This window comes from Larus michahellis, chromosome 8 (assembly GCF_964199755.1).
Source record: "Larus michahellis chromosome 8, bLarMic1.1, whole genome shotgun sequence".
In the NCBI taxonomy this organism is placed as follows: domain Eukaryota; kingdom Metazoa; phylum Chordata; class Aves; order Charadriiformes; family Laridae; genus Larus; species Larus michahellis.
Window position 1 is genome coordinate 51,191,793 of NC_133903.1, and position 13,894 is coordinate 51,205,686.

Genomic DNA, 13,894 nt, shown 5'->3' on the forward strand with positions numbered 1-13,894 from the left:
AGAAGTCAATTTTGAAAAGCAAAACTAATACCATGCTCCTTTTCAAGCACCTGTATTTTATGTTTTATACTAAATACAACAAATGATCCATTTGAAATATTTCTTGCATTTGACCCAACACTAAAGTTTTGAAACAGTGAGTTATCTAAACATTGGGATTTTTCTGAATATTTTACAAACTGTGTATGACAAAGGCTGAGCCCTTGAGCAGTCATTTAATCCAAGGAACACGATTATCTGTGTTAAACAATGCGATAATGGACCAGAAAACAAGAAATTGAGAACATTCTTCATGAGTCACTGATGTTCACAATGAGTTGCTGAATCACTCTACAGCCTTGGGCAAAGGATAACTTCTCTAAGCATCAGTTTTTATATCCATAAGATAATATTTAGTCCACTTGTATGCTGAGGATTTACAGAAAGCTAAACTGCTAACCAGCCACTGGATGACAAACATGTAATCAGCGTAACACAACTACACTAACAAGAATAGATCCACTCAGTCACAGAGACAGGAGGTGCATTTCTTGGCCTATATCAGTCAACACTGACATTTGCTATCAAAGAAACTGGGGCATTTCTCTCTGTTTATAAGAAGCTGCACAAATGTGATTCAGGATGAGAAGAGTAAAGGAACAGTTGTAAGTTTACATCTGAAATAGCCATCATCTGTCATTCTTATTCTCAGTGCGTGTACATTCACTACTCCTGCTATTGCTGATTTTTATGCTTTTAACCACTCCCCAGTTCACACAGAATAGCATCCTATCTGGATGACATAGGTCCAGCAAATCCACCAAGATTTACTGATATACAGTCATTGCTAAATAAGCAAGCCAAGCAGCTGAAAGCACTGGGGACCCATGCAATGCATCTGGAACGATACCTAAAACCTTACTCATCTCTCCATGCAAAGATGGATAAAAAACCTCTACCGGGTAACACACAGCTGAACAAAGACTTAGGATCAAAAGAAAATTTTAATTTACCCTTTGAAATGAAGTGAAACGTCACCTCAATGTACACCATACTACACATTACACCTCTAGGAAGGAAGCACGAAGAAAGTATGAAACAAGGCCAGTTAAAATACAAAACAAAGTTAAAACCTGGAATTGAAGCAGTTATCTAAACAAGGGAAAAAAGTACAGTTAAGAGTTTACTGTCAGTTGTACACACTAGTTTCTTCAACAATTATTTTTTTAAATTAGATAAAACCATGCTATAGGCTACCTGGGAAGGGAGAGAAGTCTACAACAACACAACATATTCCAAATTTAACTAAAATCAAGAGGAAATTTCCACCTATTTCCATGAATTTTAAACACATTCTCTTCCCCCCCACCCCCTTCAGTGTTTCACAAGCAAAAGGAGTCACACCCACAGAAACTACAGAAATCAAGCTGTAACTCCCGAAAAGATAAAAGAAACTTACAGCAGGCAAAATTCTCACCCAGGATGGACAAGATTCTGCAGCACTAATGAATTATATTTTAAATTATAGATCTATCTTTAAAAAGTGATCACAGCACGGAGAGCCGTTGCCAAAAAGAGCCCTTCTGCTTCTGCAAGTACAGGACTGAGGTCCTGCTGCCATGGAAACTCAGTCCCTGACTGCTCTGGTCCTGGTACAGTGCCACACATGCTCTCAAGCATTTAATAAATATTAATAATGAAAAAATAATACTGATGTATCAGAAACAACATCTAAAAAAATGGCAATAAAGCTCACTTTACATGGCTGCAGCCCAAAGGCTACCAGCCTTACTCTAAGCCAACCACAAATCCTGGTCTCTCCTAGTTTGTAACACGTGCTCTTGGCATTAACTGTAAGGTTAAACCGACCGCCAGGCTTTAGCTTAGACTGAAAAAATCCAGGAAACCTGGAGGAAAAATTGAAACACTTCCACTAGTCCGACAGGTACCTCTGCAGTAGCAATATGGTTGAGCGTATTGACCACAGGACTGGTAGGAAGGAGACCTCGTTTCTTTTCTTGGCTCTGCCGCTGACGACTTGTACAACTGTGTGTCACTCAGGGCCAACTCCCACCTGCAGAAAAGCTGTAACACCATTTATTCACCTCTTCATGAGGAGCAAGGCACAGGGCTGCCGGATCAGCCTCAGCTCTGGGGAAAAAGTCATGGTCCCTGCCAGGAACAAAACCACCGCCTATCAGGGCATCGTTACTGGGGCAAGACACAGAGTATATCTCACCCTGAGAGACCATCAGAGATGAAGCTCACATCCCCACTTTAAAAATCTCCTGGCTTCTCATAGGTTAAAATCTGGCTTTTGAAAATATTTCAGTTTGGATGGGTTTAGTTTTATTTTTCAACTAGCTTAAAGCATTATTGTAACTTTTAAAGTCTAATCAGCTTGTTATCTCTTGTATTTCAGCCAGAATTTTTCACTGAGCAGAAAGTCTGCATTAATTTTTATCACAGGGCCTTTCACCCCCTTCCCTTCCCTCGTGGCTATCTAAATATTAATAATTTTCACAGGAAATAGAGAGTTAGAAAAACTACAGTCGGCATTTTCAACACTTCCCACACACACACCGTAAAATAGCGTAGGTTTCCCTTTGGCTAGAACCAGCTGTCGGCACTGGAAGCAGAGCACACTGGAGCAGGCACTCTGCTGTTCTACCAAGGACATACCACTGCATAAGAAAAGAAGCAGCGACACAAATCTTCATCCCCATCACTCAAACTCAGCTTACTGATTTGTTTTCCTGGGCAAAGCAAAGAAAGAAAAATTGACATCTTATGGTACTTTACAAGGCGCGTAATGACACAGAAAAGCAGAGCTGAGCAGTAACATGCTTTGGGAACATCTTTAAAACTACCAGGGAAAACCTGCAGGTAAATGGGGAAGTTATAGAGAGGAAAAGGTCATCAGAGAAGCAACAGTACAAGGACCAGGAGAGCTTCACAACAAATCAAGTCTACCACAAACACATCTCTAATACAACATCGCAATCTCTGAGGCAAACCAAAGACATGGTAAATTTGCCATTAAAAAAGCTAGCAGAAACAAAAGCTGGGTGTCTGGTCTATTAGAAATAGATAAGAGAATCAATAACTGCCAGACATTTTCAGGCATTACAGAGTGTTTAATGGTCCTTTAGGTGGACAATGGAGTCAAGAAAACTCATTATTTCTAGCACTGGCAATGTCTTAGTGTAGACATGTCAGATGAATGTGTTCATCAACACATTACACTTGGTTCCTCCAGTCTCATAATTTGTTCATTTGAATTAATCTGTAAACATTTTCTCATTAAATTAAATTCTCTTAAGTATCTTCTACTCCAACATCAACCAATAAGAAATCATATCTCAAACCTGTGCTAATCCTGGATCTATAATACCGCAGACAAAAGAGAAGTGGTCTACATTGACTTCTGTTTTAACTTTTTATACATTAAAATGCTCTCGATAAAGCTTACCTACCTTGGCTCAAAATATAGAATATGCTTACATCCTCTGAAACAAAAGTTTTGTGCTCTTTGATAAACAAACCAAGTCACTGTCGGTTGTGACTGCACTTTCATAATTTCCTTCTTGAACTTTATTATTTTCAATCTTCTCGTTCTCCTTGACCTCAGGAAAACTTTTCAGATCACAGCTTGTTCCTGTAACTGTATCTAGAGCAACCCATGTGCTTTCTTGTTATAGCACAGCAGCACTCCATAAAAATCCAGTTCTCTCCCCTCTGTAGCCAGAATGCCCCCAGTGGCTATCCCATGCACCTGAGTTCCCTCTTCTGTCTTTGCAGTGCTCCTGTTCCAGCTCTCTCTCTCCCAGCCCATGAGCAGGAGTGACAGAAAAACACCAATTGCCGGAAAGCAGTTTGTATCTAGAGATAATAAAACTCCTCAAGCGAATGTGCCAGGAAATGGGGAAATGGAGAAGGGCATGTTTCCCACATGTACTTAATGCTTGATTTTCTACATAAAGGATGAAGCATGGGGAAAATAATACAAACCCAAAACAATATACAAGTTAGTTTTCTCAGAACAGACAATGAGAAAAAAGGAAGATAAGCCAATAACAACATTCACTGTGGAACACAAGAGACCAGTAAATCGGTTTTGAGCCTGGCTTGCACGTGAACACAGTACAGACCAGGACAGGAGGGCAACAGGCACACAGGCAAGCAAATGAGCCCTGTCTCTCTGTACCACTCTTCCCAGGGCTTCCAGTTTGGAGATGAGCCTGGTGTGCAAGCCGGCCACGCAACTCAGTTAAACTGTCACTGACATAATCAAGAGCATCTGACTATGCATATGTCAAGGAAACCTAAAACTCTCCACATGGTGACGTGCACTTATCTGAAGACACACTGGCATCTCCAGAGTAACACACAGCTATTGCTCAGCACAGAGAACACCGTCTCAACACTGAACATGAAGAAAAACTGGAGGAACAGTTAACAGAGGAAAAAAACTTACAGAATATGTGGCAATTGTGACTGCCTGCTGTCTCACTTTGTCATGCCCCAAAACCTGCAAGCATGGCACACCATTACACTCCTGCATTTCAAAGCCACTCAGGCCATATTTAACTCTTCACAGGATCCAGATTTTATTCTTAAACAGGCTTTTGATATGTTTTTATTCTATTTTATTTTACTTCCAGCTCTAGTGACATTTGAACTGAAAAGCAGGGAGAATACCAGGCTGCCTCCTGGGCTTCCACATAGGCAGCAGGAGTCAAACTCTCTGCAGATTCTCTACACACAAAGCCATCATAAGACCAGGAGTCTTCCGTCTTCCCAATAGCAAGGGAAGCATCTCGGCTATACAGCGACACACTGTGTCCCCAAGGCAGGGCAAGGGCTGAGGAAGGGGAAAGTTTGCTGATGCCACATGTTTACCCTGAATTCTGCACAAGTAGGAACAGTCTTTGAAGCATAACTCCCTTCAGACTGCATCTTAATCCTGTGCAGTATAAAATGGCCCTATGAACAGTACTGACCAGAAAGGATCCCAATACAAAGATAGAAAATGGACCTTTAAAATAGAAATGGTAATTGTGCATTTGGCTGTGTCCCCCTGCAGGCAGGTACACAAAGCTCAAGTGGCCTTGCAGCTTGTATTTCATTTTAGGAAACTGGTTAAGCTACTGCTTGCTTTTTGCAGCCATACTCTTTGCCACATTTAAGGATTAATCAACAGTGAAACATTTAAGCAGAGGTCCTCCAGTCTCTTTTACCCACTCTCAGGTCTGGCTTAAGATAGAATCCTACTTGCAGCAGAAAAATAAAATCCTATCAAACACAACCATCAAACTAAGAGCTCTTATTTTGCATCAAATATATGGTGTCTAGCTGTAATTTGCAAGTTCTTCCTTGTTTTCTGCTTGCTGCAGTGACAAGCAAGAAGAAACTTGCAAAACTGGGCAAAAAGCCTCCATCAAAGCAGCTCTCTAGGATTTTCCATTCTGGGCGACGTGTCACACAGCAGCAGCCACCCTGGGCACACAGTTTGCAGGCCCCAAGGCTGACCTGGTCCTGCAGAGCCCACCTATCCTGAGGGAGACAGAACAAACTCAGAGTGTGGGATAGCGGGTTATCTCAGCAAGGAGTGATCCTTTCCCAAAACACTGCGCCTCAGAAAACAGACATTTTTCTTACTATAAAAATAGCTTTGGTGTTTTATAATGTTGCTGTTGTACCGTTAAGGAAAAGTCTCGATGACTGTGTATCTGCGAGCATTCCCTGAAATAGCTTTTAAAATTCAGCCTTAACTTTCCAGAGTTTCCCGAGAGGAAAAAGCATCACTTACTTGTATAAGGAAGGAGCAAAATGCACCTAAAAAAAAAAATCATGTTCAAGACTGCCCTGCAGCCCTGTCCTCATTGTGTGGATCACTTGGAGTGCAGTGCATGACAATGCAAGCTGTAAATTGCGACGGGTTTTGTCTTGTAAGGTCTAGACAGACTGGATCAAGTTCAGGCAAATAATTTGGTACACACACAAAAACACCCAAAACCAAACAAACAGAAAAACCTAAACACAACAGCCCCTGTTTTGCACAAACAAAAATTATCTCATTCCAGAACTGTTTAAGATACTCTTGGCTACAAAAATCTTCCAGTGTATATAGACCATCAACCCCAAAGACAAGTTTGTTTCATAAACCAATTCTTAACACAGATGAAGAGCATCCTGTTTCTTCAACAAGGGATGATACATACAAGCAGCAGTGAGCTATTACAAATATGTTATCAGCTCTGGAAAAGCATCAGCAAGTAATTACAGACGTTATTGGGTTCCATATGAGTACTTATTACCAACAGGCTACCCACATTTTCTTTTCCCTCTCCCATCACCACTCCAATTTCTTCCAGTGTGTATGTTCATAAAAGAGTTTTAAATAAATAACTGTTTATTACAGCAGTGATAGCAGAGGTGGTATCTAGAAGCAAAAACATGGAACATATTCTTTCACCCAATGAGTATAACTGTAAACATTACATATGCTGAAAAGCAGTATGCATTTTTAAAAGAAAACAGCGTTCAGAAACAATGTAAACGAGAAAAATGTGTGAGAAAAATGCAATTTAAATGTCTTTTAGACTGCTTGGAGAAACAACTGCAAAGTCAATACATAGATGAACTAAATTAACAGTCCATGAGTAATTTCTGTAGTGCGCCCCTCGATCAATAATAAATGCCAAATTCAGATTAAAGCAAAGAACTCTTTCTGATGTCTCTATACCCAAAAATTCTTTTTCCTAACATCTCAAAAGTCACCATTCTACCACAAACTAGCCATCTTAAAACCCTCTGAAATAAAACTAAATCAGACGCAATTATCCATCTAACCATTCTAACACAGCACAATTCACACAGAGCTGATATTCAGCAGGATGTTATTTTACACTCTCACTTCTGACACAGTGCGTAGAGGGCAGATCACAAGGAAAAGGGAAAGATAAAAAAGCCCAGATACTGATGCACTCATTCGGCCTAGGCAAGGAGCTCAGGCCACAAATCTACCCTTCAATGTGGAGTGTGGGGTGCAGAATGTGTTCCTCAAGATGCTACTCCAGCCACAACCCCACATTTCCCAAAGCGCAGCTGATCAGGCACCTGCAGCTCACCAAGCCTTTCTACAGCAGTGCGCAGAGGGACTTCTAAATAGAAGGCTTCAGGAATACTATTATCAGCCTGCCCAGAGATTGACAGTGCTTCCACAGATTAGCGTCTCTCTCTGGAAACTCATACGCTTCTGAGAAAACTTGCCCAGTTATGACTACACGAGTCCAAGCTAGTTCTCAGTCAGCCATGGCTTCTCTGAGTCTTTTGTAATTTGAAACATTCCAAATCTAAGTTGCGTCTAACTAATGCCAATATAATTCCTGCATAAACCCTGTCTGTAGCAGCATTGCTTAATTCAGATAACTCCCCAGATCATAAATTTAGACATACGTAAAGCCTATCAAGTCCTGTGAATACAAAAGCACCAGAAATAAGTGTTATGTTTTATGTTGTAACATCAAGCTGTTTTCCATGAACAGGAGTTTAGGAATCCCTGCTCTGTTCAAACTAATCTAACTTTGACTTCACTCGGGGTATCACCTGACACAGATTTATCGGTGAAGCTGTTAACAGGATAGTGGCATACTGAAAAACACACAACCAATGACTCTTCTTTTCTTGATACACCCTGCTGGTCTATGAACTTTCAAGAGTTCGTTTAGTGAATTACAACCTGATTCACATTCAATGTCTACTATCCTACAGAGATATAATTCAGTAGATGTGGTACTTGCTACAATATTTGCAACTTAAAACTCCAAATTAAAGATACTTTTCTTTAATACTTCGATATCATAACTTCTCTTACAGCTGCTTCTTATACTCCATGGTTGAGACAAATTCTATTAGGCTGTCAGAAGCTGTAAGCAAAATAACAGAGAGGTAATAACAGCACAATCCTAGAAACTACTCAAAGTTTACTGGGTGCCACTCACATGCACCAGGGCCGTACCTCGCAAGAAGGTAAGACTGCCATCTTCCCAGGATTGAAAGTACAGATCTCCTTGCTCTCTCTTTCCTTACACTACTAGGGAATCAGTCAGCATTACGTGGCTGATACTGCCAAGCACTGCTACTTGTTCATCTCCCTTCTCCTCACTAGGACTGCAAACATATGTTTAAACACAAAACTCACACCAACCCCACATCTTGTGGTGATGCTTAAAAGTAGCAGCATTTCACGTGAGCACCTGTCATTGGCCCTGAGCACAGACCTCCCTCGCGGTCAAACATCTCTCCCATCTCCCCTGAGAACACAAATCGCGCCGCTCCCCTCAGACGCTCTGAGCAGAAACGTTGCCGGAGGCGAGGGCGGAACCTCACGGCGGGCAGGGAGCGGGCAGATGAACGCTGCCGCAGGACACTCCGGGTGTCCCTGGCCGAGCCAGCCCGGCCGCGGCCGGCAGCGAGGAGGAGCCGCTGCCCCGCGGCGGGCACGGACGCTGCGTCACGGATCTGCTGCTCCCGGCAGCCAATCGGCGCCGGAGCCAGGGACGGCGCGACTTCATTCATTCATTAAAAAAAAAAAAAGGGGGGGGGGGGGCGGCGCAGCGCAGCTGGGAATCGCGCCCTCCCGGGCTGGGCGCGGGGCCGGCTCCTCGCCCCGCCGGGGCGCGGACACTCACGGCAGTCCGCCTCGTCGCTGTTATCCGAGCAGTCGTCGTCCTCGTCGCATTTCCAGATGGCGGGGATGCACCGCTCGTTCCGGCACTGGAACTGGTCCTCCTCGCACTCCTTGACGGCGCCTGTGGAGACATGGGGCCGCGCCTGGGTCAGCGGGGCGCGCTCCCTCTGTGGGGGCATCCCGGGGCCGCCCCTCCGCCCGGTCCCGGCCGCGCACAAGCCGGGCAGGGCACCGGGAGCCACCGGCTGAGGGTGGGGGCTGGGGCTGGGCTCGCCGGAGCAGAGGGGCTCGGTGCGGGCAGGGGGAGATGCGCCTCCGCGGGACAACAGCGGTGATCCCGAAGCTGCTTTGTGCGGGGATAAAACGGGCCGTTCCCGTGCTTCCCAGCATTGTTTTAAAGGCAGGGGGAAAGGAGCCTAGGAATAGAAGATGGTTAAAACCGAAATGCAAAAGACAAAGAAAAATTATAAAGCACAACGGAAGCTGGGATCTCCTGCGCGTCCGTTACCGGGGGAAAACGCAGATGTCGGGGGACGCGGGGGGTAACAGGGACCGGCGCCGTCCCGGGAAAAGAGAACTGACCCAACTAAAGTTGAGGGCGGGGGGGGGGGGCGGACGGAGGAAATCTGCTTTGCAGACACGGTACAGCGCTGCTTTGATAAGGCACAAATCTCCTCAGAAAGGGATTAAAGGTGGCGGCTCCTGTCACCAGCGGTCGGGTTGCATTCGCCCGCTGAACAGTGTCCCCGGCCACCGCAGGTCACAACCCCCCGAGCGTGCCCGCCCCCCGCGCGGGGGCACCGCGGCGTGTGGGTGCCCGCGGCCGCGCACCCCCGGGTGCCCGGGCAGGCTGGACCGCTCACCCCTTGCCCGGGAGCGCCGAGCGGAGGCTCGCACTTGCCTCACGCCGCGGCCGCCCCGGCGCTGAGGCAGAGCCGCCGGGCCGCGCCGGACCCACCTTTGCCGAGGTGCAGCTTGAGCAGCAGCAGCTGGAGGAGCAGCAGGCGGGCGAGCGCTGGCCGGCACATGGTGCTCGCTCCCTGCCTGGCCGTGTGCGGGGTGCGCGCAACCGGCGCGCCTCTCGCTGCCCCGTGCCGACTGCGGCCGGCGCCGCCCCCGCCCCGCCGCGCGCCGCCGCCGCGCCGTGACGCGCCCCGCTGGGCGGGCCCCGCGCGCCGCCGCTCGGCTCGGCCGCGGCTGCCGCCTGCCGCTGCCCCCGAAGGGACGGAGCGGCCCCCACAGCCCCGCGGATCGACGCGCCGCGTTCGGGCACGCGTTGGCGGGCCGGTCTGCCCAGGCCGGGGGCCGCGGGGGGGAGGGGGGCTGGCAGCGGCTGGGCTCACCTGCTGCCGCTTGGCGAGGGGGAAAGCGCGGCCACGGCACCTCCGGGTGGAAGCGAAAGGGCCCTGGGGGAGACCGGGCAGGCGCAGGCCCCGCTACCGTAACCCCGGAGCTTCTACGCCGGGTAGACAGGCCTGCGCCGCCCGGAACTAGGGCACAGGCTCGGGCCCCGCGGCCACGAGCCTCCCTCTGTGTACCCGGTTGTGATGATAGCCGCGTTCATGATTGTAATTTTATTAAGTCAATTAAACGCGTGGACTCTTAATTTTAAATGGCCTTGAGTCACAAATTGTGTGCTCTCCTCATTACTTCAGAACTCCGACTGTGGGATTTCATGATGACCATACTGATGTGGTCATCTCCACTTAATTGCGTTCAAATTAGCGAAAGAAGTTCGAGGTGTGCTAAAGGTGGCAACCTCCCCTGGCAGGAGCTGCTCGCTCTGGCCGCTGCTCAAGCACACGGGGGTTGATCCATGACTACAAAGGAAAGGTTTTACAAGCTATCAGGGGCCGTGTTCACTGCTCCGTTCGCACAGGGCTGATGAGAAAGGGGTTCGCTGTCTTTAATTAACACCGCAGCGTTCGTCGTACAGTCAGGATTAAGAGTATTTCAGTAATCTCATTATGAAAAGATATTTTTCAGGAGTAATTTGAATCTAACATCACAACAGGATTAACGTGATTTTATGGGGAGTGTTATTTAAAAGAAAAATATCAAGCACTAATTTTCTATAAACCAATGTAATAAAACTTTGCCATTTCACACCCCGAAATGCCATTGACTTCAGAACTGCTCCACCATTTAAAAATGCACCTGTGCCTTTAACAAAAATTTTGCAAGTCATTAGTCAGTAGTGTCACTAATGCATTTGAATCATGTGGAGAAAAGCTAATCATTGAGCTATTTCACTAGCAGCTTATAGAGTATTAGCAATTTATTCAAACCTTTTTGAACAATTCTTTAGCATGCAAAATGTAGCATGTGTTTGTGTTGGCTGGATCAATGTGATAGATTACAATAATTGCTTAAAGCAAATGAGGTATTTATAATACATTACATCAAATTTCTCTTTTTTAAATGTGCCAAAACACAGATTCATAAAGCTATTATAATTCCTGGCCTCGTTCTTCTCTTTCCTAAATTAGTTTAGATTGGAAGTGGCTCCAAAGACAGTAATGAAGCTACCTGGTACGACACAGGTGTGAGTGTGCAGAGCATCAGTCACAGCAATGATTTGCTACGATTCCTATCAGAAGTTTGTTTTATTTTAAAAAGCCAAACAGGTGTTTTGGCCTGAATGCCTCTCACAGAAAACATTAATACGCTTTTTTTGAGTAAATTGCTCTGATGACACCTGACCCACAGCAATTTCAACAGCCTTCACTGCCCAGCCATTGTAGGGGCTACTTGTAGCCTAGTACCATCTTGTGGACATACGTGTCTCCAAGGGATTGCAGAGGCAAGAAGAAAAGTAGATGTGCTAAAGAGGAAGTAAATTGGGCATGGGAAACCATTTGGTATGTAAAAGAAATTAAATCTAGTTTTATCCACTATGTTCCAATAGTTAATTAGGACTGTTAACTTACCTCCCAAGGTGCATCTCGACCAGGAGCTCACCTCGAGTCAGAAACTGGAACAGGAACTCATGCTTCTATCCAGACTGTATGGAAATCTGTAAAGCAACAGCACAGACATATTTGGCCAAACAGCAAGTCTCCAACAGCTAATATGCATCATTTACCAACCATCATATACAAAATACATTCTAATACACTGCATTTGCTAGTTGGTGACTGAGTTTGCTTATAGATTTGACAAATACAAGCCAGTCTGTCTCCTGATCTCAAGATCGATTATGGTAGGTGAGACCAAGGGTCTGTCTCACTCATTCTGACCCACACTGCAGCTGACAGCAGTTGCCTGAGAGCGACTGTAAGAGGAGAGCCAGCATACAGCAACGCTTGTGCAGAATAGCTTCCTATACTCCAGCCAGTAGCGGCTTGAGGACTTCTGAGACGGTGGTAGTGTCTTTGTATTCAAATAGTCCTGAGTAAATTTTCAGGAATATCAGATCCTTTTCAAATGTAATGTAAGTAAAAGCTTTAGCAGGGGTCATACCCCAAAGCAAGGAGTTCCCCAGCTCTACATGTTGTGTGAAGTACTTCTGCTTCACATTGCTCTGCCCATGCTTGATTCTTACTGGCTCCAGGGATGTAACACAGAAGGTGTGCTCATGCCAGCCATGGAAATATTTCACCTTAAAAGTAACGTAAGTAAACTTTGGAATACAGTGCCATCCTAATGATTTTTAGAAGACCACACCAGTTCAATCTGTGTTGAACTACATGTTCCTTATTTTTGGTTGATCTGTAGCGTAAGGCTGACCCGGCTTTATTCAACACTTCTCAAGCTATTACAGGGCTCCTGCTGTAGCAGACTGTTTCTCCGCTGGCTGTTATGTATAGTTTTTATTAGCAATTAGGCTCAGGCTGCTGTGTCAACTCTTTTTCCTCTCCATCTGAGTGACTGGTATGTTCTACCTCTATCTACTAACTAAACATTCAAAGTTATCCTAAAAGTTCAGGCAGACCAACCAGCGATGGGCCAGCCTCCGTCTCAGGACATAAAGAAGATGCGAGCAGGAGGCTCTCACACCACGTCAAAGTGCTGTGAAGGAAGGGACGGTTCAATAACCTGCTGTATGTGTAATCTGCTAATTTGCTTCTGCTTCAGGTCACACCCCGCTGCACATTAAACAACACAAATTAACACAAAACAGCCTGCCTCTGACAGAGCAAGGAGGTACATCAAAACACTGAAATGCTATTTCGGTAGAGCTCCATTCAGATGGAGCTTCCCATCAACTACCTCTATGTCTTTCATCATACATATCATTTCATTGATCTATTTCACAAAATGATTTTTATAGATGGATTATTTTTTTTCCTAACACAGAACCCAGGTCTTTTTTTCATACATATACCCACTGCATATGTATGTGTCCATATACACACATATACACATATATGTATGCACCTGTGCATATACACACCCTGCCACTCACAGATTGTATTTGAATTGGAAAAATCATTCACAAGTACATAAAAAGCAATGCACCAAACGTATTTGAGTGAAAGTTCATCTGGTGTTTCCAGCTTTTGTCTACTGTACATATATTTTCCCTTGTTTTGCAGAACACTACACAGGTTCAGACCAAAAGCCCATCCTGAGCAATACGCTACAAGCACTTCCACCTGCTGTACAATATGCAGGAGCATCGCAGTGTTCACCACGTAGCAGCTGAAGAGGCCACAGACTATCTGTGCAAGATGAGGTGACCAACACCATCCACACTGACTTAGAGATGGGCAACACATTTCATCAAGTTTAACACTGACAGCCTGGGCATGATGGTGCCCAGTTAGAGCAGTATCAGACTTAACTGGGCTTATTTACTGCCACTTACAATCAGGAATGTCAGCAAGCCATGGACCTCCCCTGCCCTGTGACTACTGTCAGAAAGACCACCCAGCCAGAGAGAGCTCTCTCAAGTATGGAAGAATGGAAGGTGCTTCATTTTTTTGTCAATAAAATTTTTGCTAAATGTAAAAAAATAAATGTCAGACTGTCAGGGAAGAGAAAGAACATGACTAGTGTACATATATTTCCACTGGGGAGTCTCCAGTCTATCTGCTGAAACTATTCAAGCCATGGAGCCAAGTTTCCTAAGCTATTTGTACTAATGCTGATGCCCCCGCCTCATTTTCTCCCAAACAACTTAATGTCCTTCTGCAATCTGTTTTTACTTTCTTTCAAATGGCCATTTAAAAAACTGTCCTCCTCTGTATAATAGCCTTTGAAAATATCCCGTCCATT

General features: G+C 45.2%; 1 protein-coding gene across 4 annotated transcripts in view; it reads right to left on the minus strand.

Annotated features, from left to right (window-relative positions):
* The window catches only part of LRP8 (LDL receptor related protein 8), a 190,327-nt gene extending 180,536 nt beyond the window's left edge, over nucleotides 1-9,791 (minus strand). For all 4 annotated transcript variants that reach the window (XM_074597009.1, XM_074597007.1, XM_074597010.1 and 1 more), the window contains exons 1-2: nucleotides 9,633-9,791; nucleotides 8,676-8,795 (exon numbers count right to left, since the gene is read on the minus strand). In XM_074597009.1, coding sequence (XP_074453110.1) covers nucleotides 8,676-8,795; nucleotides 9,633-9,702 — 190 coding nt within the window. In that variant the 5' untranslated portion in view covers nucleotides 9,703-9,791. The remainder of the gene's footprint in view (nucleotides 1-8,675; nucleotides 8,796-9,632) is intronic.
* Between the last annotated feature and the right edge of the window lie 4,103 nt (nucleotides 9,792-13,894).